Here is a 25330-nt window from a genome sequence, read left to right as displayed (position 1 = left end):
TCACGTACGCCAATCATACATCCGGTCACGTACGCCAATCAAAACCACGCCCACTAATCCGGCGCTTGCACAATACTAAACAAATCTAAGACAGAACTTATACAATTACAATAACAATACATACACCTTCATGAGAAACGTACATGAATAGTATGGAAAATAATAAAGGAAATAACAGGGGCAAAATAGGGCTGATTTGGGGAAACTAACTGGCTCTAAATGGTGGGCCTTCATAACACCTATATATGCGTGACTGATTGAGTCATTGGTTTATTTATTTGTTTAATATTTGTCATCTGACAGTGGCGCTCAGCCCAGTAATAATTCTCACAATTTAATAACTGACCGTACGCATGTTCCCAGTGACCGATGCATTCGACTCCAATTGGAAATGAATAGGCCTAATACAATGTGATTATCTGGGCGCAAAATACATTACGTTTGTCAGCAGTGTTTTTGTGTTTTCCTCAAGGCCAAGGGGCAGCTGCATTTATGGGCCTATCAAATAAGTAGGGTGTTTTACAGACACTGGGCCACTCCATCTAATCATCACAACATGACCCCAATAGCCGTTAAATTTCTGAAGATACATAACACAACTGACCTGATTCTTCAACCGGTAGGTCCCGAATTACAGGATTTGCTCTGTCAAAGGCTACAGATAAGTTACATAGCCCTGTGTTATGTCCAGATGTTTCCCTCTATGTATCTATTAGTTAGTTAGTTTGTCAGTTAGTTAGTTATTATTCTCCCGGCCTACACATTCTCTAAATTGCAGTGACAACACTTTGTAGGGCTGAACACTGGCTGTTTTCAGCTATATTGTCTTAGCTGCAGTGGTCCACTGTGAATTAGGAGAATATGAGGTAGGGAATGGGATTGAAACCAGGTCCACTTGTATCTAGGCCATAGGCTCCTGTGTGTACTGGACGACGATGATAGAGATGCTGCCATCTCCTGGTAAAACAGAAAATTAACTTGTTGGAACCTTTATTGTTATCTAGTGCATTATACCAAGGTTTGGGAGACACTGTCACTGCTCCTCCATAAAGACTCATGGCAGAGACTCCAAGGACAAATCCTAAGCAGGTTGAATATGGCATTTAGACGGGAGAGGGCCTGTGGGTGGGGTTATGGCCATGTTACACAGACCTTGTGGGAACACCTGGCCTAGAGGACTACTACCCACTATTATCTGGGAAATGAAAATGTTTACATTCAGGTGACCTTGTGATAGTGGAGACAGTAAAAACATGAATTTGAGATATAACAGCACAAGTGGGATGTCTTCCCATGCCATTTCCTCTCTTGCCATCCCCTCCTGAGCAGCTCCAGACATCTCCTCGTCTGCACCCATCCCTCCAGTACCAGACCCAGTGTGGTGAAGTCTAGTGGCCCTATGGAACAGACAGTGGTGCTGATCACAGGCTGCTCCTCAGGGATAGGCCTCAGCCTGGCTGTCCGACTGGCCTCAGATCCTGCCAAAACCTACAAAGGTAACCAGATCTTACTCCATCTTATAAAATTATTTATGTGTGTAGTTTTCTGTTTTATAGTGTGTACAGTAGGAGAATCTATTTTGAGTGTAGATTTATATATTTTGGATGTTTGATTTGAATGAAAGCAGTAGATTAGCAGGCACATTTAAGAAATGTGTGTTGTGTTTTTCTCTTGTGTGAAAATACAACATGTATTTTGGATGATCTGCATCAAAATCTGCATGAAAATGCCTGAAGAAAATGCCCAAAACTTTGAAAGCACAGTTTTGTTAAACCAAATTGTCGTATTTCTTCTCTTTTTGTTTCATATTTGAAATGGTTAAATCCCTGGCTGTATTAAACATGCATTTGATCCCTGTTATGTGCTTTGTTTATAGTCTACGCCACCATGCGGAACCTGGCCAAGAAGGAGCGCCTGCTGGAGTGTGTGAAAGGCCTGCACAAGGACACCATGGACATCCTTCAAATGGATGTGACGGATCAGCTGTCCATAATGCATGCCAGGGACAGGGTCAAGGAGAAGAGGGTGGACATCCTGGGTAAGCTGTCAGAGAGAGTTATAGTAGAGAGTTATAGTTATCCTGTTTGTGTGCGTGCATGCGTGCATGTGTGCGTGTGTGCATGTATACAGTATATGCCCTGACCTCTGTGTGGGTGTGTATCTGTGTATTATGGTCCTATACTTAGTATGTAACGCTGGTATGGGGTTGTTGGGGCCGCTAGAGGTCCAGTCCCTGGACACCATGAGGCAGATCCTGGAGGTGAACCTCCTGGGTACAATCAGCACCATCCAGGCCTTCTTACCAGGGATGAAAGCCCAGCGGCAGGGCCGCATCCTGGTCACAGGCAGCATTGGAGGGCTCCAGGGTGAGACTGAGCAGGGCTGCGGGTGACAGGGGTTTGAGTTTTTGAACACCTCTTTATTGTACACTTAGTGAATGGTACAAACATACATGACTGCACACCTTGCCTTGTCAGAAAACAAAACACACATCTATCTGACATACAACAAATGTGACAGGGGTTGACAGGAGCAGTGCATACAACACCCAACCTGAACTGTTTTGTAATGTTAGCAGAATTAATCAAAAGTGAGTAGATATGGATACGATGAATGAATAAAGTAATGGATGTGTACAGTAGCTGTTATCATAATCATCATTTGTCTGTATTTTTTTTCTATAGGTTTCCCATTTAATGATGTGTACTGTGCCAGCAAGTTTGCAGTAGAGGGCGCTTGTGAGAGTCTGGCCATTCTCCTGCAGCACTTCAACATCCAGTGAGTTAGAGGTCTAATTTATCATCATGTGTTTATGGTAGGAGCATTTGTGTGTCGTCATATATCTGTGTTTGTAGCTGTGTGTTGACTCCATGCCTCATCTTTCAGTGTGAGTGTTATCGAGTGTAGCGCTGTCAACACAGCCTTCCTTGACAACCTACAGAGGGCAGAGCCGGGCGACACTTCCCTTCAGCAGGTCGACGCCCACACACGCAGCCTCTATGACCAGTATCTACAGCATTGTAGGCAGGTGTTCCAGAGTGCAGCACAGGATACAGAGGATATTGTAAAGGTACAGCAGGGTGTGTGTGTGTGTGTGTGTGTGTGTGTGTGTGTGTGTGTGTGTCTGCATGTGCTGCAGAATAACCACTGGGGGTGCTACCAATCATAGTACCGGTATGTACTTGTCTTGTCCTGTGGGGCACTCTGCACTTCCTGTTCCTTTGTCCTGTTACTTTGTTGTACTCTACTACGTGCATAGTGACAGGGGAGGCTGATGGAAGTAGAAATCGGAGGACAGGCTCTTTGTAATGCATGGTATGAAATGCATTACAATGGTCTCATTCTCTATATCATTCCTCACTCTGAATGAATGAATGAATGAATGAATGAATGGTCTTTATTGTCATTGATATAGTACAGGTACCAAACAACGAAACTCTATTCCATACCTTACACTGAGCCCGTCCACCGATTTCTACCTCCGCAAGCAAGCATGTATTGTTTTTTATAGAGTATGTAAGCATTAATAATGCAGTTGAATGGATGTGCCAGATGTACCTCTCTGTCTGTCTATAAGGTGTTTCTGGATGCCATCCAATCACAGAGCCCTGCGTTCAGATACTACTCCAGTGCCATCATGCCCCTCACCAGCCTAAGGAACACAGCGCCAGATGGGTCTCAGTACATCAGAGCTATAAGCAAGCTCATTTTCTCAGCCAACAGCACAGAGGAACAATAATCACCATAAAACCATAGAATGCACTGTATCCACTTCCTTTATGTACACGTGTGTGTTCCATTGTTTATCCAGTGTCTACTATATAAAATAAAATAAAACGTTCTTCTTCTGGCACGATTGCCAATGGCTGCTGGCCTGAGGTAGATTACTTTTCCTGCTACGACTGGTTGATTGATGATTCACTTACTTAGTCAAATGTATTGATTGTATGTCGCTTTGGAATAAGGCATCTGCTAAATGCCAAAAATGTAAATGTAAATGTAATGTAATTGTATCCCCAAGCAAGCACATTGTTTAAACTAGCCACATAGACACAGTTCCTATTTCACATGCTTTATATTTCAGCTTTGCTTTATATTTCAACCCCTAGTAAGAGAGCCTGGAAAAATCTTCTTCTGCCAACAGCAAATGAATGCATTTCCATGAAAAACCTGCCTGATAAATGTATTTATATGCTACTCTTCTTCTTCTTCTTTTTCTTCTCTTCATATTTTATTCTTGAAGTAAAAGAACACATAAAATGTGTAGTTGTTTTCATTTACTGCTTGGTGGATTTAGGCGGAAGAAGAAGACTACTATGCATTTTTCCCTCCCACAAGCCTTTGTCCAGCTGAACCCGGGGCACTGAGGGTTTCATGAGTGTGAGAATGTTCTCAAGGGGTTGGCAGGGATTGAATGTTCTGTTCATCAGCAGTTTATTCCACACAACAATTTATTTTACTGAATATCTAACAACATTGGGTGGTTTTGGGGTTTAGGTGTGTGTATGTGTTGATTTATTATGTCTTGGAAAGGAGGATTTGATTTAATCTTCCCTAGTGACTGTATACAGTCCACCGAACCCATGGCTATGCTTAGTTAGAGTATGCTACAAAGAGCTAGGCCTTGAGATAACGTTAACCAAGGTCCGTAATCAGATAGACAAGCAGACTATATCAACACGGTTCATGTGTTCATTGAGAGAAGCAGACGGACAGGGAGACACAAAAAAAGGAAAAGTGCAATGTTTTCGCCCACTCTGACAATGAACTCTGTACAGACTTTCTCACTCATGTGATTTTTGAGCTTTGGGACCTGTTTACTTGACAATTACAGAAATTCCCAGACAGAATATTTAGTAGTCTTGCTATCCTCAAACTTTGTCACAAAGCAACTATAACTTGGTAGAACACACAGACACACACACACACACACACACACACACACACACATAATGGAGCTAATGTTCTTTCTGATAATTAATCATGATTGATCTATCATACCTAGGTTGACAAAAGTGTCTAAATAAGAACGTCCTGTTTGGATGTGGACTCTCCTCACTCACACAGTACTTTTCTGTAAATACCCTACCTGAATCCACACACACATGCAAACACACACACACACGCATATGCACTCATGCACGTGCACACACAAACACACACACACACACACACACACACACACACTTTTTACTTCTTCATTTCTTGAGGAGGGACATTCTGGTCTGTTCAGGATAAGGTTCATGCTGTGACTCAAACCCAAACTACTGCTGCAGCTATAGCAACCATTTTGGAGAGACGCCATTCAAGCTATAATGAGACAGTATTTCTCATCAACATCCCTGAAATAATCAGGAATAATTTTCATAATATGAATGAATGAATGAATGAATGGTCTTTATAGCAATCCTCACATAATTAGTAGGGTCCAAAACCAAAATTCCGTGACCACTCTCTGGCTAACATGTTTTGATGATTTATTTGACTTCTAGGGACCTTTTATGAAACATTTAGCCTCCAGGTCCCTCCCAAAAATCCCGGTTTTTTTTGCCAGAGGGCCAAATCCAAAATACCTGTAACCTTTAAGGCAGGTGAATAGGGTAAAAAAATTAACTAATAGCTATCACTATGAAACTTCCCCAGTTAATCACTTACATTAAGACAATTATTTTTTGTATTACAAGTTTTCTGAAATTGTATGTTTAAATATGCAAATGAGGTGTTACCTAATTAAATATGTGGTAATTTGCATAACATTCAAGAACTTAAATCTGAACATTGGATAAAGCCAGGTTAAAAATTCTTGTTTCGTCTTGTTGACATATTAGAGTCAAAGGCTTGATTAATTTGTTTGTTAAATTGGATGCCCGTTAGTTGCCACCAGGGTATCAACTATTATGAACGTATAACAAGAGACGTAATTATACTTAAAAATAAGCTCTTTAATAGCTGTAACTTGAATAGTTAAAACAGAACAATTGAACCACTTTAAACATATGTGATCACTCTGAATCAGAACATTCTGCCTTACTAGATTCTGAATCCTCCTCTCCCTCCTCCTCATCTCCCTCCTCACTCTCATCTTGTCTTCAGCTGTCTTCAGCTGGCCCTGGTGCAGGTAGATTCATTGGGAGAGCAGGTTGTGTGTGGCGGACAGGACGACAGTGACCACCCACCAGCTTCCAGCCATGTCCGAGGGGAGAAGGGTGGTGCTTCAGGGAGGGGTGGCGCACTAGATATGCCAAGTAGTTGGCACGGAGACAGTGTTGGCGTTCTGCATCTGGAGGGAGACGGATGAAGTCCAAGAGTTGTTTTTCATTCTCTTCCACTTCTCGGCACGGGCCTCAGCCATGGTGCTGCTCTTTTTGTGGCCATAGATGTCGTGTGAACTGGAAGAGCTCCTCTACCACCTCCTCCTCAAGGTGAAGGCTATCTCCACACCGTGAGAGTTGCCGTCTTGCCACAGGGCTCTTAGCCACCTTGTCATACACCGACAATTTCCTTGTTCCATAGAAGCCTGAGTTGGCATCACAGCCTGTAATACAATGTAGCTGCACAATACAGTCTGTATTTAGGGATTATTTAGGGATTTTAACATCTAGTCCTATTAAGAATCCTGATGTCTGGTGTCAAAACCAGTGACCGCTGCGAAAGGGCAGCTGACAACCTGGGAAAGACCTGGTGACGGCTTGAAGAGACAGCTGACAGGAGGGAACAGACCCCAACGGGGCTGGCATGGGTTAGCTACCCGTGTTGGCAGGAGCCTTTCACTACACAGTGACTTGGTTCCACCCAACTATGGCTACGAAAAGTTCAAAAGGAAAAACACCCCTAGAGTCTGCGAGAGCGGGGGCGGAAGATGACTCAACGGCGGATCACACGGTAACAGACCCTGGAACGGAAATGACAACGAATCAAATGATCAGCACGGTAGTTGACGGAGTAACAACACTGGCAGGACACAAGCTACAAAGCTGCATCTGTGGCTGGAAAAAGATAACATCAGAGAAGGGTCTCAAGATCCACCAGGGCAGGATAAAGTGCCTAAGAGAGCTTAGCGAGGTGCCTCGCATTGACCACTACTTCCTCAGAGGTAGGGCAAATCAGTCGAGTGAAGCCCAGTGGCAGGATATTCACCACAGTCCACAGGGTATCAGAACCCCAGACGAAGCTCAACCAAGCACAGATCCATCAACGGACATGAGTCCAGAGCCTATCCAGCCACAGACAGCAGTAGAGAGGAAGTTGAATGGACGGAAGCCTCAAATCTTGTGGCCTAAAGCCTGCCAGAAAAAGGAGTGGGAAAACACTGACACAGACCTTGTCCATCTTCTAGAAGGTCTGAAAGGGGGCGTGGAAAGAAAGCTGGACAAGATTGGAGAGATCATTTACAGCTATGGAGCAGAGAGATTTGGGGTGAAAAGTAAGAACCATGGGACACAGAAGGAACCATCAGCCCATCTCAAGTCCAGGAGACAACAAGAGATTGAAAGACTTGTGAAAGAAAGAAGGTGCCTGAGAAAACAGTGGAAGAAGGCCACAGAAGTGGAAAGGAAAGGACTTGAGGCACTACAGGCCGACATCAAGCAGCGTCTTGCAACACTGCGAAGAGCAGAATGCTTGAGAAAGCAACACAAGAAGAAAGAGCGAACGAGGACTGCCTTCTACAGAGATCCCTACAAGTTCGTCAAAGACCTCTCTGTCAAGGAGAAAACGGGTACCCTCAAAGTACCCATAAGGGAACTAGAGGAGCACCTGAGGAAGACCTACTCCGACAACCAGAGGCATGTGCCAGCCAGCATTCCGGATGACATGCCACCAATCCAACCACCTGAGCACCAGATGGAAACAAGGCCCCCTACATGGAGCGAAGTTGAGAGCACAGTAAAACGGGCAAGAACAGCCTCAGCCCCTGGGCCCAACGGCGTTCCATACAGGCTATATAAGAACAGTCCAGGCGTCTTGAAATACCTCTGGAAGCTAATGAAAGTGGCATGGGAAAAGGGAATCATACCAAAGGCATGGCGAAGGGCAGGAGGGATCCTGATTCCCAAAGAGAAGAATTCCTCAACCATCGACCAGTTCCGCCAGATCAGTCTACTGAATGTGGAAGGAAAGATTTTCTTCAGTGTTGTGGCCCAGAGGCTCTCAGTATTCTTGCAGAAGAACAACTTTGTCGACACCTCAGTGCAGAAGGCAGGGATAAGTGGATTCTCAGGATGCCTGGAACACACAAATGTTATCTGGCACCAGGTACAAACGGCCAAGAAGGAGAAAAAAGACCTGCATGTGGTTTTCTTAGATCTTGCCAATGCCTTCGGGTCAGTGCCTCATGAGATTTTGTGGACAGCGTTCAACTTCTTCCAAGTCCCAGAGGGCATCACAAGGCTGGTCAAAGCCTACTTTCAGGACCTCCAGTTTTGTGTTACAGCACAAGCCAGTACAACTGCATGGCAGCACCTCGAGATAGGCATAATGGCGGGCTGCACCATCTCTCCACTGGCGTTTACCATGGCAATGGAGCTCATTATTCGAGCATCCCGATGGGTCGTTGGAGGGGAACGGTTGAAGAGCTGGCTGCGTCTTCCTCCAATCAGGGCGTACATGGATGACATGACGACAATAACAACAACAAACGCATGCACCAAACGCCTGCTGGATAAACTCCAGGGAAACATCAAATGGGCACGAATGGAGATTAAACCCAGCAAGTCCCGCAGTATCTCCATTGTCAAAGGCAAGCTCGCCAATGAGAGGTTCCACGTCAACAACGAGCCAATACCAACAGTTCTGGAGAAGCCTATCAAAAGCCTTGGCCGCTGGTATAGCGCAGAACTCAAAGACTCGAAGCAGGTGGAACAACTCAGGCAGGATACAATCAGTGGCCTCAAGCAGATCAACAACACTGCTCTCCCTGGGAAGCTGAAGCTGTGGTGCTTTCAGTTTGGGCTGCTGCCCCGTCTCATGTGGCCAATTTCCATCTACGAAGTCACACTATCCCATGCCAACCGGCTGGAGAGACTGGTGAATGCACAAGTGAGGAAGTGGCTTGGACTGCCGAGAGGCCTTAGCAGCATAGGCCTGTATGGCAACGGAGCCCTCTCCCTACCAATCTCAAGCCTGGTGGAGGAGTACAAATGTGCCAAATCAAGGCTGGAAATGACTCTCACAGAATCCCGGGATCCATTCGTCAGAGGTGCTGCTCCGATCCTAGCAACGGGGAGGAAATGGAAGCCATCTGCAGCAGTTGCGGTGGCAAAGACCGCCCTCAGACACCGGGATATAGTGGGGCATGTCCAACATGGCAGAGGGGGCCTTGGTTTGGAAACAACAACACCCACATGGCAAAAGGCTACTCCAACCGAACGGCGGAAGATGGTGGTTGAGGAGGTGCGCCACCAGGAGGAAGCAGCCAGGTGCGCCAAGGCAGTCTCCCAAGCCCAGCAAGGCCGCTGGATGAAGTGGGAGAGCGTGGAGAGGAGGAAAATCACATGGAACGAGCTGTGGAGCATGGAGTCTAATAGGCCAAGTTTCATCATCAGAGCCACATATGATGTTCTGCCCTCTCCTACCAACCTACATCTCTGGTATGGAGAGGACCCAGCCTGTCCCCAGTGTGCAGCCCCAGCAAGCCTCAAACACATCTTGGTGGGTTGCAAGACCAGTCTAACTCAAGGAAGATACACCTGGCGCCACAACCAAGTGCTAAAGTGCTTGGCTGCCGAACTTGAGCACAAGAGGGTAACCACCAACGCCATGCCTCTAAATGCCCAGACTACCTTTCCACGGAAAACAATCTTCATCCGGGAAGGGGAGAAACAGCGGACCAAGCCATCACCTCCAGACTCAGGCCCACTGAACGCAGCCCGGGATTGGGAAATGCGGGTAGACCTCAGCCAGAGGCTCACCTTCCCACCCGAAATTGCAGCGACCAACCTGCGCCCAGACCTAGTCCTCTGGTCCAAGTCCTGCCGGCGTGTCTTCATCGTAGAACTGACGGTCCCATGGGAGGAGGCCATCGATGAGGCATTCGAACGGAAGAGGCTGCGGTATGCCAACTTAGCAGTCGAAGCAGAGGGGCGGGGCTGGAACGTGAAGGTGTGGCCAGTGGAGGTGGGCTGCAGAGGCTTTGTAGCCAGCTCCACCACAAGGCTCCTGAGGGCAGTAGGGATCAGAGGACAGGCCCAACGGAAGGCAATTAAAGAACTGTCCACTGCAGCAGAACGGAGCAGTCACTGGCTGTGGCTGAAACGTAGGGACCCAACATGGGCTCCCAAATGACCACGTGGTGCCACCGTGCGACACACACCCAGGCCTGATCAGCCTGTGGTGGGCCAACCTCGGCAGAGGGTGTCTTGTGATAAATGGCCGAAACACCCAATGAGGTCGGGGACCACAACTGAAGATGTGTCGTACTGGTGGCACCACGTGATCATTGCCAAATTCCACTCCACCCAAGAGGACATCTCCAACTCCACTCAGTCAATTGTTGTGCTAATTATTTAGGGATTTTAACATCTAGTCCTATTAAGAATCCTGCCATCTCCTCAGTCACTAGGCCACGGCATACAATTATCTCCTGCTTTCTCTTGATATAGAGCATACCTGGCAACTGCTGTGAGATGGCCGCTGCTGCGACATAGGCATCGGTGTCAGCTGCATCTATGACAACAGGGCCACTGTAGCCTGACTCACGCAGAACTGCATAAGCAGAGAAGAGGATGGTATCAGCCTCAGACTGGTCAAAGATATAGTTCTGCATTGGTTGTTGTGTTGACAAGTTGGTGCGATGAGAGCCAACAGAGTAAACAATATCTGCATCTACAGTCTGTGCAAGGTCGGTCAGGTAGCTGCATATTAGTTGTTGCAGCCGCACCTTGTTGCTGACGCTACACAGCAGCGTTTTGAACACTCTGGCAGAGGGGAAGGGGTCGCCCAATTTCATGTAGGTGTTGGGGACATGTGCCTTACCCTGTACCCGCAGGTCTCGCTCGTCATCTTTCGTTGAGTATGCTCCATCGTACGGGTCATTCACACAGATGATACGGTCAGCATCACCATGGCGGGCAAGGATGGTGGATGACACCTTGTGGACGTCGTCCGACCACTTGTATGGGGTGTCATCTTGTGTCATCTTGTGTCTGTCGATCTTCTGCTGATCCTCCAAATCATGCCCATGTCGACGAGAGCGATGTAAGGTCCTTTCAGAACTACAGATTGGAGAGAGAGCTTCTGGATGAGCTTGCTCTTCTGCGTCTTCCTGTATGTGCCATTGGAGTTGAATAAGGCCATACACTCCTCGACAACACAGTGTTCCAACAACTCTGGGAGATTCACAAGTTAACTGACCTCAACCAGGTCGATCACTGCCTTGAGAGCATCCTGCTCCATCTCAGCAGAACCTTGGGTTCCTCTCCGGGTTTCTTCGTGCATGGCCCCTTGGCAAATGTCAAGCGTTTGCTCAATGGGACGGATGCACGGAGGGAGGTATTCTTACTGAACACTCTGTCTCGTAAAATGCTGGTCAACTTCTCCTCTCCTGCAGCACGGGCTGAGTTGAAGTCTGCAATGAGCTCATCAGAGGCAGGCATGGCTGACTGTAGGGTGCGGAGGGTGGGTGAGGCCGGGTCGAACGGGAAGGAGTCAAACTAATGCATGCATGCGACCAGGTCCTGCACACACTGCTCATCCTCTCGCATCCGTGGCCACATTGCATGTGCTTCTTCTTGGCTTCTTTTCGGTTGACCAGCGCGTTGTGAGCCGCCCGGATCTGGGTCACATTGTTCATTATTTCTGGAGTGCACTAGCAGCTGCTTCTCATTCTAGAGGATGGAGAGCCAGCCAGACTTCATTTTGCTGCCCTTGTTCATTGTACACTCATGTCCCAGGCCATGTAGGACTAGGGGTTGCCTGTGATGGACTGAGTGAAATCAGTCCGAAGGAAGGCGACCTGATCAGCAAGGAGAGCTAGTCAGCATTGCCCAGAAGTCAGGCAGCCACCTCCCATACCTATTGTTATCGTACGCTACCATTATTGATTATTAATCAAGCCTTTGACTCTAATATGTCAACAAGATGAAACAAGAATTTTTAACCTGGCTTTATCCAATGTTCAGATTTAAGTTCTTGAATGTTATGCAAATTACCGCATATTTAATTAGGTAACGCCTCATTTGCATATTTAAACATACAATTTCAGAACACTTGTAATACAAAAAATAATTGTCTTAATGTAAGTGATTAACTGGGGAAGTTTCATAGTGATAGCTATTAGTTAATTTTTTTTACCCTATTCACCTGCGTTAAAGGTTACAGGTATTTTGGATTTGGCCCTCTGGCAAAAAAAAACGGGATTTTTGGGAGGGACCAGCTGGAGGCTAAATTTTTCATAAAAGGTCCCTAGAAGTCAAATAAATCATCAAAACATGTTAGCCAGAGAGTGGTCACGGAATTTTGGTTTTGGACCCTACTATAATATGAGTAAGTTACAGTGGCGGCTGGTGATAACATTTTTGGGTGGGGCACAGGTTATGGGGGCATGCTCCACGGGGAAGAATATCAACTTTAAAATCTGGATTTACAGTCGATTTTAGCATGAGAATATATATATAACTTAATTATTTTTATATATAACTTATTAAAGGGCAAACTGCAAACACAACAGAGAAAGAATTTCTGTTTTGGAACCGGAAATTGCAAAACGTCACGTTTGACGTCAGACTTAACAACTGGATATATTATTTTAAATCTGCGCATGCGCAGGCCGCATTTATCTGCGCGCCGACCACGTGTAAGCCAACAGTATTTCGACTGCCAACCAAAACCACTCATTGCATCTTTGAATCGTCGAAGTTCTTCTCCAAATAAGATGGCCACCCAGAAAGGACCGAACCAGATGCAAAATAAACTCAAGCAGCCAAGAGGAAACCAGACAGGCACTCATATAAGAGAGGGGGAAATGAAACAGGGGCTCCTGCAGAACCCTTACATCGACCTACCTCGAATCATGTATGGATCTCAGAGACCAGAGAACAGAGTGTCTATGAGTACTATAAGAAGTTCCATGAGTCTCCACGTCTACTTGGAGGAGTGTTATGAGCAATTGAAGCTCTTGAGGAAGGAGAGGAGGGAGGTGAGCATTGAGAATATGAGCCCAATGTTATGAGTGTGGAAAGAAGACAACATTAGGGTTAGGCTTAAAGGGGAAATCCTAAATTCAAACAACAAAGCAGTCACCCTTTGTTGAACAGCTGAGGGAACTACCAATCCCAGATGTCCAAATGAGTAGTACGTCTCTGCTCATGTCACCACTGTATATTACTGCTCATGTCACCACTGTATATTACTGCTTATATATCTAACAGGGTTGCCACGCTACCTGGAAAACAGGGAAAACATGGAAATGATTGAGCTCTGTTCCATACCTGGAAAAGGCATGGAAACTGAGCAAAATTGGAAATTAACATGGAAATCTTGTGTTGTCCTGGAAAATTTGATAGGCTTTCTAAAACATTTAATAATTTAAGTAGTTGGCTTGGAACTGTCTGTGGCTGTTCTAAATGTGGCTTTATCAATGTTGGTTGGCAAGCACACGGTTCATTGTTGCAAACAAACATTGATGTGCTTGCTAGCTAGCTAGCGCTTGGAATGTGTTGCTAACATGGTGTCCAAGCATGCGGTTTCCAAGCATGCCGTGTCCAAGCATGACCCCGTTCAAAAAGCGGTATAAAAACATGGTTTTCACCAGGTACGAGGAGGAAGAAGGGCTTTGATAGTCACCAGTTGTTTTCACAGATTATTTGTTTATTTACATTATCTGTTTTCTATTGTTGGTAAATATGTAAATATGTAAATAAATTTGATTTAATTTAAAAAATATTATATTAATATTGAAGTCAACTGCAGATTATTAATTATTAATCTCTGTTTATTGGAGAAGGGGTAGGATTAAATAAGCGTATGCTTCTTCCTACTCCTTTTCGGACATGTTAAGTAAATAGTGTTTTTTGTTTTTAGTAAATAGTGTTCAAGTTTTTCAGCCCAGTGGTGTTCTAGGCTGGGAATTAGTTCTAGTTTAATACATTTACACTGAGCTATCAAAACACTGGTTAGACAGCTAACTATCTCTAAGCATTTAAGAGCTGATCTAGACTAGACTGCACATCTAGACGGCACATCCTTTAAATCAAGTAAGTCGTCAGGTGTCCTCTGGGCGTGGGGGTGGGCCGGTGTGGTGGACGGGCGGGGGCGGAAAGTTTTAACGGTCTAGATATCATCACAAAACATGGTACCTGGAAAATCAAGAGGTGGTATGGAAAATTATTTCAAGGCAAGTGTGGCAACCCTGTCTAAGCATACTATGTTTTGTATATATGGTTTGACTGTTTGGTGTAACATTTTCTTTATGTTTTCTGTTTTAGACAGTGGTAATCCTTATCAAGAGCTATCCAGGAAAATGGATTGTAGCTGCGAGCAGCATTGCCCATCCCAAGATCCCACCACACCCTTCAAGAGTCGACCATCTCATAGTGGACCAGTTAAGAGAACAGGCCATGGTGAGATTTCAAGTTATTGTCTTTTAAACTGTCTATAGTCACACAAAATAGGATATTTATGTACATAACAGCTGCTGTGTGAGATTGACACCCATCTACTGTAGTAAAGCAAGTGTTTCAAATTAATTTGCGGTCATACCTTTACCTGTAGTATTAATTGTTTTATTACATCTTAGGTGGTGAGCCTTCTGGGTAAAATGGAGCGTGTGAGCAGCTACCCCCTCCATGCCAACATTTCCTCAGCTTTGGACAGACACCGACAGGCTATTTACTTTACCAAAGCCAGACGCGAAGAGGAATTTGTCAACACGTTCAACAGGCAGGAGGACAGAGGTAATTCAACACTACCATGTAATAAATGAGCCACTTCCTTTAGTTTTTTTAAGCTCATCCTGCGACATCAATGTCATCAATGACATTCAATGACATCAATGACATCAATGATGTCTTCCAATATTGTATTATTCCACAAACCTGACGATTTGTGATTCAATTGCGCCCTCTATATTCTTTCCTGGGAAGGTTGCACAACTATCTTTTTTGCCTTCATGTATTATTGATGGGCAGCTTGCTCAGTTCTAATAAAAAGGCCTACAACAGGAAGGTGTTAAATGACAGGTTTTGTCTGCTTATTTTGTGATAGACAAAATCCAGCTGCTTGCCACAGCAGTGAGGGACCTCTGTACAACCACAAGGAAGTCCCGCACTGCCCTGTGGTGTGCCCTACAGATGAGCCTTCCCAAATCCACCATTGAGAAGCTGGACGAGCAAGGAGACAGTGAGTGCACTTCTGATGAGAAATTCTGAGGTATTCTAAACGAAGGAGTGCAGCACACACGAGTAGCTAACTGTAGCAGCTAAAAGTCCATCGTCGGCCCCTCACAATGTGTGTGGATTAAGTGCATCATTACACTACCGGTCAAACGTTTTAGAACACCTCTATTTTTCCAGTTTTATTGAAATTATTTATTTATAAACTGGTGTTCAGTATTCAGTATTCAGTATTGTAATATGAGCTTAGGTTTAGCTACTTTCGTGACCTGATTTTATCCATAGATGCTCATGGCGATGGGTAATTCATACATGAATTTATCCTATAAAACTTTTTTGTGACAATTTAATTAGTGTCATATTCAAATGTAATTTGATATTCTGTTCTCAGTATATTTCTTAAGAATAACTAATTGTGAATCATAAGTAATAATTGCATTTTCCTAAATTGAGTGAACATAGTAATGGACACAATTTTAATCAATCGTCAACTTTTAAAGGTTTGACAGCCAAGCTGGACGAGCAAGGAGAGTCTGATGATGGCAGCCCCCGGGAGAAGGCCCAATGCCCTCACCAGTGAGGAGAATCTTGTAATAATTTTAATCAATCGTCAACTTTTAAAGGTTTGAGTGTTTTGTCTAACCTGAAATTGAACACAGTAATTTAGTTACTGAACATGTATTGATTGTTGCCCTTGTTTGATGTTATGTATAACATACTTATGAAGTATTACAGGAATAAAAGGTTCAAACTCCTGTATTTTTTTTTTTAAGGTTCCTGTTTGAAATTAATGTTTCATGAAAATTGCCTTTTATGTATTTAGTTTTTTCTCTAGTTAAAAATATAAAATAAATAAAATAAAGCACCAGCCTTGAAAATGGTATTTGTTTATTTGAAAAGATGCTATAAATGAACCCCATTGTTGTTTGAACAATCATTGTACATGGTATAATTGAGGTTTAACCATCATTTTGTTAGTATTCTCGAAAAAGAGTGCATAGACAAGTAAAAAGGGGGCGAAACTAAATGTATTAAAAATGTGTGAGCCTTTGGTGAAACCATCCCAAATGGTGTACATAGATTAAATACATTTTGCAAGGCATTGGCACTTATTGTATAGCAGCAGCTCCATGTTTGAGTGAGTTATGAAGTTACAAATCCATAGGTTATTTCTTCCCTGTCCACATTATTATCTCCATTAAATGCAATGGTTGTACTAACTGTATGCCATCAAAACATTTTCCAGGGCAGAATATCACTGACCAGGCAAAGGGCCTCCAGGATACATCTTTAGATTTTATAATTATTTCATTTTCCAGGTGTCTCTCTGTTGACAGAGGTTTGTTGTAAAGTCAGAAGAATCTGTTCATACACATATTTAAGAATTCTGCAATTGTATTTCAACACAGTAGGCTTACTGACAGGTTACAGGCAAGAGCTTGTGCAGGTTAGCAATTGCTAGTGGAGGAGACTACTGTATCATATTTTTTTCCCCAGCAGTTTGCCATTGAGCTGCTACTGCTTTCATATTCAGTTGAGGCAGGACTATATGTATTCCATAGACAACACTTGGTTTATTCACCACACATGGATACTTAAATCATATGGAAAAGTATTTAGAAAACAAATGCGGGGTAAAACATTTCAGGCATTAAGTTCATGTTCTAATGATGTCCTGTTAATGTAATTAACAAGGGATAGGCATCAATAGATGTCAACATGTGTTGTCCAATAATGAAACATTTAATGTGACAATATCCAAAGTGTAATTTTTGTGTTTCATCTTTTGCGTTCCCCTTTCTGTGTGCGCTTCTTCTCCTTTTCTTTCCTATCCTGTTTGGCTAGTTTGTCCTTCTCGCGCTGCATCTTGTCTGTTTCCTTCTTCTTCTGGGAGTCGTCACGGGCTTGGTCCCGCTGCTGCTTCTTCCGGTTCAGCACTTCCTCCACATTAGTATTCTTGAACAGGGCTGATTCTTACAGTGAAGGAGCTTCACATTACACCCCAACTGATTGTCTAATATGTGCTTTAAGACATAACTATTGCCTGGATAGAAACAATGAGTCAGTCGTCTTAAAATACATTGTTACCTGATAGATGTAAACCAGGTGAGGTTACTTATCCTAGTAATAATTGTATTACAGCCATATCACTACGCACCACTAAAATGGTAGCCTAACTTCTAACCTTGTGAGCATAGTAAAATAGTTGGGATAGAAAGGATACATTTCTCATTTGGCAGACCAGCTCCGCCTGATGGCTCCTCTTCTTCAGCTTCAGTGTTGATGTCAAGGAAATGGAGAAGAGAAAGAGAAGAGAAGAGAAATCGGACCTTGATGGTCTTTTAATGGCCACACACGGCAGTTTTACACTCTGATCACACACATGCAAGTTTTAGGTGAACACACACACAAACACAAGCACATGCACTATCTTCGGCGGGTCGCCAGGTGGAAATTGTCCTCTGCCTTTGTAACCCATCCGGGCTGCCATTCCTCCACTGGCAGCCAGGGGCAGCGGTCGCCCTTTTGGCGCGGCTTGAACCGACGCCCGGCGCCCCGTGGACCAAGTAGCGTTCTTCACCGTCGTGGTCAGGGACGGGTGTTCACTTTGGCATGTCTTTCCATGTGGGGTGAAGGAGACCCTAGTGGACATGGGGGGAACATGCCAACCCCAAGCCACATATATGTGCCACGGCAACCAGGCTTTCACCCTTTTTTGGACTCCCATCCAGGTTACTAACCAGGCCCAGCCCTGCTTAGCTTCTGAGATCTGACGAGATCAGGCTTGACAAGGTGGTACGGCCGCACACACATGGTGGACATGGTGCAACTCATTGCGGTCCCATAAGAACACTGCAGGCATCATTAACAGGACACCATATGGCATTTACATGATTAAGAATGGGCAAAACACTGTACACAAACAACCAAAACAATGGCAAAACACCGAACAAGGACAGTAAAGCCTTGAGCCAAGGATATTCCTCATCAGCTGAGATGTTGGCATATTGAGCCAGGAGGGCTTCTTTTCTCTTCTTGGACTCCTCAGACACCACCTCCTGTTTCACCACAATCTTGGCTTGTTTCTCTATCATGCTAGCTATGGCCTGGACATCAGCTGCAGAGAGGGAGACAGAAATTAACCATTTTAACACAAATCATTGATTTCATGAACAAGTGAGGGTAATGAGTAAGTATATATACTTGGGATAAGATACAGCACTATGCTAACCGAGAAATGCACGAAAACCACTTGTGTCCTCAATCAATGTTGGTGATGTAATTGCGTCATGCAGTGCATGTACAGCAAGTAAGTAAGTAAGTAAAGCTTTATTTATATAGCGCCTTTCGTACATGAAATGCAACTCAAAGCAACACACTGAATATCAGTTTTATACATTCCCTTCTCCCTCAATAGTTTGCTGAGAGTCTGGAGAAATGAATTGTGCATGTAGGTGAGATTGTTTGGTTGTTGTAAACCAGTATACATAGGGTTATTCTGGCCAAAGAATCTATCATACACACTGTAATTAAGAGAGTGTCTTTGGAAAAAGGAATGTCCGTAAAGGCAAGGTGAATTTTGAGAGGTGACTATTGAAGTGGCAATTATGTGTTGACCAGAGGAGGCATGGTGGAGGCAGAATTCAGAGGACCATTCCTCACTCCTTTAGATTAATTACTGTCCTCAATTGCAGCCTCCACTGGTGTTGGAGGATATGGTTGTTGAAAAAAGCCTTCTGTTCTAACACTTTAATTTATAACCATGGGAATGGTGCTTATGAGAAAATATGCCACCTGCTGGAGATCTGAAGAACAGCATAAAGTAGCCATAGCACCACTCCAAGTGCCCCAAAAAGAAAAGCCAGATTGCTAACTAGATTTCTATATGGGTGGGTCTATGCCTAGTAGTGCAGAAACATGAATAGCTCTAGGAAATTGTGATGACAGTGCTAAACATTACTGTGTGTGTGTGTGTGTGTGTGTGTGTGTGTGTGTGTGTGTGTGTGTGTGTGTGTGTGTGTGCGTGCGTGCGTGCGTGTGTGTGTGTGTGTGTGTGTGTGTGTGTGTGCGTGTGTGTGCGAGTGTGTGTGTGTGTGTGCAGTGGAGCCCCTAGACTTTTGGGGGCCCTAAGCAAACAACATTATGGAGGCCCCTGGTAAGGGTCTTAGGCGGGTGACGATGTGGACATTTTAAAATGTATTTATTTCCCTGACACTAAAATATAATACGGTTTTACGAAGTTCGCGCATATGCGCGCGCTCGTGTGTGTGTAAGTAAAAAAAACAGTCTGAAAGACTAGCGTCTCTTTTACAAAGGAGCCCTGGCCAAGACAGCCACAATACAACAATTACATTTGACATAATAAAAGCACATAAAAACATGCAAAGCACATTACATAAAAACAGTAAAAACAGTACATGACCACAGGTACAGTAGCACACCTAGTACACATTGCGACATACTGGACCACAAGTAGCATACAAATTACATGCAACATGGAGCATGTAAATGATGCATGTAAATGATGGATCTTATCATGAATCATTTTTAAAGGCTTTAATATAGGCTACATGATGTATTAACTATTTATATTTTGTACCCAGATGTCAAATAAATACGTAACAAATGAATAGTTAACTTTAAAAAAAAAAACTGCCCCGCTGAACCAATGAGAAGGACGGGGGGGCGGTGCTTCCCATCGGTCCGGCCTATCAGTGTCCTAGATTTGCCGCTCGCTCCGGGCGGCACATAGAATCCGTTCTATGGATAAAGGTCTCCAGACGTTTGGAGCGAGAGCAAAGCGGAAGTGGAAACGGCTGGCACCGCGAGACTAGCCAGCTATCAATAAACTACAATTCATCAGAGCAATTGCGCGTCATCTCCCTGTCATCAGAATGATCACGCCCCTTTTTGGGTGATAGAAGGGGAGAAGTTTGACTGGCGGTCAATGGGAATTTCTGGTCTTCGCTACTTTAATCCGATAAAATAAGAAAACCGTAGTGCTTTTTAGATATTAGGAGCCCAAATCCGATGGCCAGTTAGGCAAACTATATTATAGTGTCGTTGCCGATCAATGATCGACGTCGCTATATAGAGAAAATAATGAAATAGGGGTTGATTCATCAGAGCAGTCATACGTCATCTCCCTGTCATCAGGGATTTGTAGTTCTTCATTTGATTTGCCGTGTAAATCCCCAGACTGCCCAAATCCGATTGCCAGTCAGGCAAACAATTATATAGTGTCGTTGCCGATCAATGATCGACGTCGTTATATGGAGAACATTTATGAAATAGGCAATGAATGTGTGTCCTTTCAGTCTGCCTCCATGAACCACCCGACCCAAAGGCCTGAGGTGTTGTAGGAGGTATGAATATGATTTAGGGGGTATTTAGTATAACAGGCTAATGGGTTTATTGTGAGTTTACTTTGATTGTTTGTTTATTGCCTAGATCACCGTATTGAGAAGTCATATGGTTATGGGGGGTGATATTGCAAGGTAATTTAAGCACCTGCGCACCTTGCATGGTGGTAGTGGAGAGAGAGGGGAGCGATGTATTTTTGTTGACCGCATTATACGCATATTCTATACGCATTGTTTGTTATTTTTCTGGTTTTGATCGCTTATGGATTATTTTTGTACGTCGCCAAGTTTGACTGTTCTATTCAATAAATGTCCAATGTGACAATTGCCCTCCTCCACCGGCCCTAGTTTTGGATCTAGCTTGCTGTTCATTATTTTCATGATAAAACGTCATAACATCTTCATATACACCATACAGTAGACACTGAACAGTAGACATAAGACATGTCCATAAATGTTTATCTTATATGTGTATATGTTTGTGAATATGTGAATATGTTTTCTGTTTTTTTGCACCTTCGGAAGAGCCACTACAATTTCATTGTATAGGCAACTGTACAACGACAATAAAGTCTATTCTATTCTATTCTATACAGGATAAATACTGATTAACAGTAGGCTACTTTGGCAAATGCCCATTGAACAGATGTATTTATTATCCTATCTTAAGAAAACTAATGTAACACTCCCATCTGGAAAAAAAAAATGTGGAAATTTTTTTTTGAAAAAAAATAAATTTGGGAAAAAAAATTGGAGGCCCTTTTTGTTTGGTGGCCCCAAGCAATTGCCTTGGTTGCCTCTATGGACGGGGCGCCTCTGTGTGTGTGTAAGCGTGCGTGCGAGTGTGTGTGTGTCAGGCTCGGGGAGGTTCTTTTCAGTACAGAACATAATCAGTCATGAATGATTAATGATCAGAAAGCTCTATTGACAGTTCTCTCCCCTTCCGATTTGTTGCCGCCCTTGGGTCCCTCCTATTACTACGTCACACTTCAAGGCTTCAACTTGATTAGGCAAGTTGAGTGGCACATGATTCTCCACATTTAAGCCGGAACATCGGAGGGAGTACATCGCGTCACATCAAACTTTGCACTAAAAAACCTCGACAGTGACAATGGCCAACAGAACGACAACACTACTTTTCCGGGCACTTGTTGATATGTCTGAGGTGCACTCTTCTAAATTCGTGAGAGGAAACCCAAACAGGGCAAATATCAGGTAAGAGCACTTGATAGATAGCAGTGATCTGCTCTTCTCACCATAGAGTATCATAGAAACTCAGCCGGGCGGCAACGATCTACGGTTTCTGTGACTAACTGTCTGATGTTGTTCCGTAGGCCTTTATTTTAAAATCTTTCACGTTAATAAACTTTCACAAAAGTGTAGACTCTGATGTAGGAGTTCTCGCGTTATTTCAGTTATTTCTGTGAGTTTTAGAGGGATTCTTCATCTATTTGGACATTTGAGCGGTCCAAGTGGCATGCGGGATTTCTTTTTTTTGCCGAGGATTGTTGAATCACGAGACTGGAGGGAGAAATGGGGTCCCTCTGGTGGGTCTGCTACACGCAGTCTACGTACGACCCACAGGTGGCGCTGTCTACCTGATACACTATTATGTTAGGCTATTATTTGATTAAAATGGCATTTTATCTAGAGTGAATCGGTATTAGATTTATAGAGGGAAGTTAATGGTCAGTAACCAGTAATAGTCTTTCTTCTATCCATGTTTGAATAATGCATGACAGAGCAAGATGTCTGACATGAAGTCTGTCTGGAGACATCCACGCCATTGAGTGTACAAAGAATAACTGCAGTTAGGCCTGCTGCACACACACACTCATTCTATAGATTTTTGCAAATGACACTAATTCACTACCAGTTTATCATGATTGTTGTTCTTTAAAACTGTCTGACCTGGGCACTGCAGTCACTGGTCTCCCTGAATATGAAGCTAGTATGCTTTAACAGAGATGAATCATAACACTTTGTCTCTCTGCTCCTCACAGACACCTGGGCACCTGTGGGGCCTTGGCTGTACGATGTCCCATTTTGCCCCTGCCCCTGTCCGCCCATCACCCTCTGACTACACCGACCCGCAGCTTCATAAACCTGGCTGCCACCATCTCTGCCCGCAGGATGGAGTACTCAGAGTATCGCACACTAGGGTGAGTACCTCACTTAAGACCCCTTCCACACATCTCCCCTGCCCCTCTGCCACACATATCTGCCCCGGTTTGCCTTATGGGATTCTAAAGCCCCGCTTCCCCACCCTCACCTCAAATAAGATTGTTTAGCCCCTCTTTGCTTAATTTGTTCAAGTGTTCCCTGACATGTCATGTATGATTGAGAGGAACATGGACTTGATGATTGTCTCTTTCTGTCCCAGATATACCTCAGAGCAGATGTACAACGTGGTCGCCAGTGTGGACCAGTACCAGCACTTTGTACCCTGGTGTAAGAAGTCTCGCGTCATGAAGGGAAGAAATGGTGATGTTCGGGCCCAGCTGGAGATTGGGTTCCCTCCCATTGTAGAACGTTATACCTCCGAGGTCACGGTTGTCCCTAACCACCAAGTCAGGGTAAGCGCAAATCTAATGCCCTAATAGAAACAGAGAAACCATTGAAAACACCAAATTGTCTTGCTCCAAAACATCCTGATGGTCCTAATTTATCCTTCTGCACCTCATGACAATGTAAAAAAAATGCAGTAATAATGACTTAAATTGTCCTGTGTTACAATGATTAGGGAAGTGAATGGGCTCTTTAACTCCAAAGAACAACAGCCTGTCCTGAGCCAGGAGTCAGTGTGATGATGCGTACGTACATATGTTTCACAGGCCGTGTCTGCAGATGGTTCCCTATTCAGCCACCTTGAGACGATATGGAGGTTTGCCCCTGGACCCAAGGACCAACCAGACTCCTGCAACATCGAGTTCTATGTGAGTCCTATTATTTGTCTATCTAAACAGATTTGTCAGTATTTGAAGTAAGTCAGTCTGGCACTAAAAGTCAGATAGGTTTGATATTAGGCCACTGAAGTAACGGTTATCTGAAGCTGCGTGCACACAAGGCCATTGCGTTGCACCGGAAGTCATTCATCTCAATGGGGCCGTTGCGTTGATCAGTTGAATTGCTCTGCATTGCGTTTCTTGACCGTCAGGGTGCGGCATTCAGTCAAAAAAATTCAGCTTTTTGCGTTGCGTTGGATCCGTTAAAACAACCGGAAGTAAACCGGAAGTAGTTTCTTGCCTCAGCTCTCGCCTCAGATTTTGAATCCTCAATTTTGGCCGCCATTGGCTAAAATCTGTAATTTGGCTTAAAGTGTTAATATGTCATTTTATGAAGTTTTAATATGTTTTCAGGCGAGAAAGTAACCATATATATTCACAAAATGTGTCCAGTTTATCAAAGTAACCCGTTTATATATCTAATCTGACGTTTTTTCCCCCACTTCTGTGGGAAACTTCGCTAGCAACACGAGTAGAGCTTTGCATCTGCATCGCACGTTGAAGTACGTCAAGTCCATCCCACCAGGTTGCGCCAGAACGGTGGGTCACGGTCCGCGGTGTGCACGCAGCTTAAGAGTGTAGTGTGTAGTGTACTTTCCCCACAGTCAATGGTTACTGAACTGTATGGCTTCGGATCAAATGACATGCCAGGGGGATAGGTTGACACCAAGCATTGCGTCTTGTCGTCCTCCAAACTAATTTGATTAATTGTTGAAAGGAAGGGTAAAAGCCAGCCTGAGAGGTCATAGTGTTACCTCTGCTGGCGAGGACATTGTGACCTCAATGTTGGCCCAGATTACTTGTGGGAGAGACACAGCAGGGGAGGGGATTCAAGAGATGCCTAGTAGACAGGCTCGTTGAGGTCTGTAGGACTTCTGATGAGGATGTCCTCCAAATAAAATCTGATTTTCTTCTGTGGATAGGATTCTACACTGATTTTAGGGGGGGTGTCAGGTTGCTTACGCATTTCTCCCCTCACTCTAGGTATCATTCGAGTTCAAGTCCCTCCTGCACTCTCAGCTGGCGACCATGTTCTTTGATGAGGTGGTCAAGCAGATGGTGAATGCTTTTGAGAACCGAGCAGCCAAACTGTACGGGATCCACCATGCTCCTATCCAGGAGGTATCTGTGAGGAGGAGAGCAGCATGAGAACCTCTGGCCCGGCCCCATACTCACCTCCACATGGTCTGAATCAGACCACATACCCCTACTCCCCACCATCACCACCCAAACTCCCACCACTCAATTTCAACGTGGTTATTCAACGTGTCATGCAGGAGACTGGGTCTTCTCTTTGCATTTCATCACACTCTCTTTGCATTTCATCACACTTTCATCACACTTTGAATCACTTTGAATCTATTTATTTGTATTACTGAAACTTTAATTTATTTGCTTGAATGTACATACTATTTTTTACTATGTTTGAAAGGGATTGATAGGGATTACTTCTTATTTAAGTTCTAAAATAAGACATGACCAAGTGACACCCTTATGATGTTTAGCTGTTGGTAGCTTTTTCTTGTCCAGCACTATTTCCATTTTTTAGTGTGAATGGAAAATTAAAAAGCTAATGTTTTTGTTAAACTTTTGTCCTGTTTTCATTCAACTTAGTGTAAATTTACTTAGTTTTTTG

At 44.0% G+C, this 25330-nt stretch overlaps 3 protein-coding genes across 3 annotated transcripts; 2 read left to right on the top strand and 1 right to left on the bottom strand.

The window, feature by feature from the left end:
* Positions 1 to 1399: 1399 nt before the first annotated feature.
* On the top strand, positions 1400 to 3847 carry hsd17b1 (hydroxysteroid (17-beta) dehydrogenase 1; the record flags this gene model as incomplete). The annotated part of the gene is made up of 6 exons (XM_080524527.1): positions 1400 to 1496; positions 1877 to 2038; positions 2187 to 2366; positions 2685 to 2778; positions 2887 to 3070; positions 3578 to 3847. The coding sequence occupies 6 exons, from the start codon at positions 1400 to 1402 to the stop codon at positions 3737 to 3739; spliced, it is 879 nt and encodes a 292-aa protein (XP_080380653.1). The 3' UTR covers positions 3740 to 3847.
* Positions 3848 to 17027: 13180 nt separating this feature from the next.
* LOC308151631 (coiled-coil domain-containing protein 43-like) lies at positions 17028 to 18439 on the bottom strand. The gene is made up of 3 exons (XM_080524533.1): positions 18309 to 18439; positions 17551 to 17603; positions 17028 to 17293 (listed from the first exon to the last, which is right to left on the bottom strand). Exons 1-3 carry the CDS (start codon positions 18419 to 18421, stop codon positions 17106 to 17108), a joined length of 354 nt encoding a protein of 117 aa, XP_080380659.1. The 5' UTR covers positions 18422 to 18439; the 3' UTR covers positions 17028 to 17105.
* Positions 18440 to 21747: 3308 nt separating this feature from the next.
* On the top strand, positions 21748 to 25281 carry LOC308151626 (coenzyme Q-binding protein COQ10 homolog, mitochondrial). Its single transcript, XM_080524528.1, has 5 exons — positions 21748 to 21904; positions 22693 to 22851; positions 23073 to 23265; positions 23524 to 23625; positions 24679 to 25281. The coding sequence occupies exons 1-5, from the start codon at positions 21801 to 21803 to the stop codon at positions 24841 to 24843; spliced, it is 723 nt and encodes a 240-aa protein (XP_080380654.1). The 5' UTR covers positions 21748 to 21800; the 3' UTR covers positions 24844 to 25281.
* Positions 25282 to 25330: the final 49 nt, after the last annotated feature.

This window comes from Nansenia antarctica, assembly GCF_963989245.1.
Source record: "Nansenia antarctica genome assembly, chromosome: 2".
Lineage (NCBI taxonomy): Eukaryota > Metazoa > Chordata > Actinopteri > Argentiniformes > Microstomatidae > Nansenia > Nansenia antarctica.
This window is presented reverse-complemented; position numbering and strand designations above follow the sequence as displayed.

Coding starts and splice junctions, on each gene's coding strand:
- LOC308151626 (XM_080524528.1), top strand. CDS start 21,801: ATGGCCAACAGAACGACAACACTACTTTTCCGGGCACTTGTTGATATG. Junction 21,905..22,692: donor CCAAACAGGGCAAATATCAG/GTAAGAGCACTT, acceptor TGCTCCTCACAG/ACACCTGGGCACCTGTGGGG. Junction 23,266..23,523: donor TCCCTAACCACCAAGTCAGG/GTAAGCGCAAAT, acceptor TATGTTTCACAG/GCCGTGTCTGCAGATGGTTC.
- LOC308151631 (XM_080524533.1), bottom strand. CDS start 18,421: ATGATAGAGAAACAAGCCAAGATTGTGGTGAAACAGGAGGTGGTGTCT. Junction 17,604..18,308: donor AACATCTCAGCTGATGAGGA/ATATCCTTGGCT, acceptor TGACATCAACAC/TGAAGCTGAAGAAGAGGAGC. Junction 17,294..17,550: donor TGGTCTGCCAAATGAGAAAT/GTATCCTTTCTA, acceptor TGTAAGAATCAG/CCCTGTTCAAGAATACTAAT.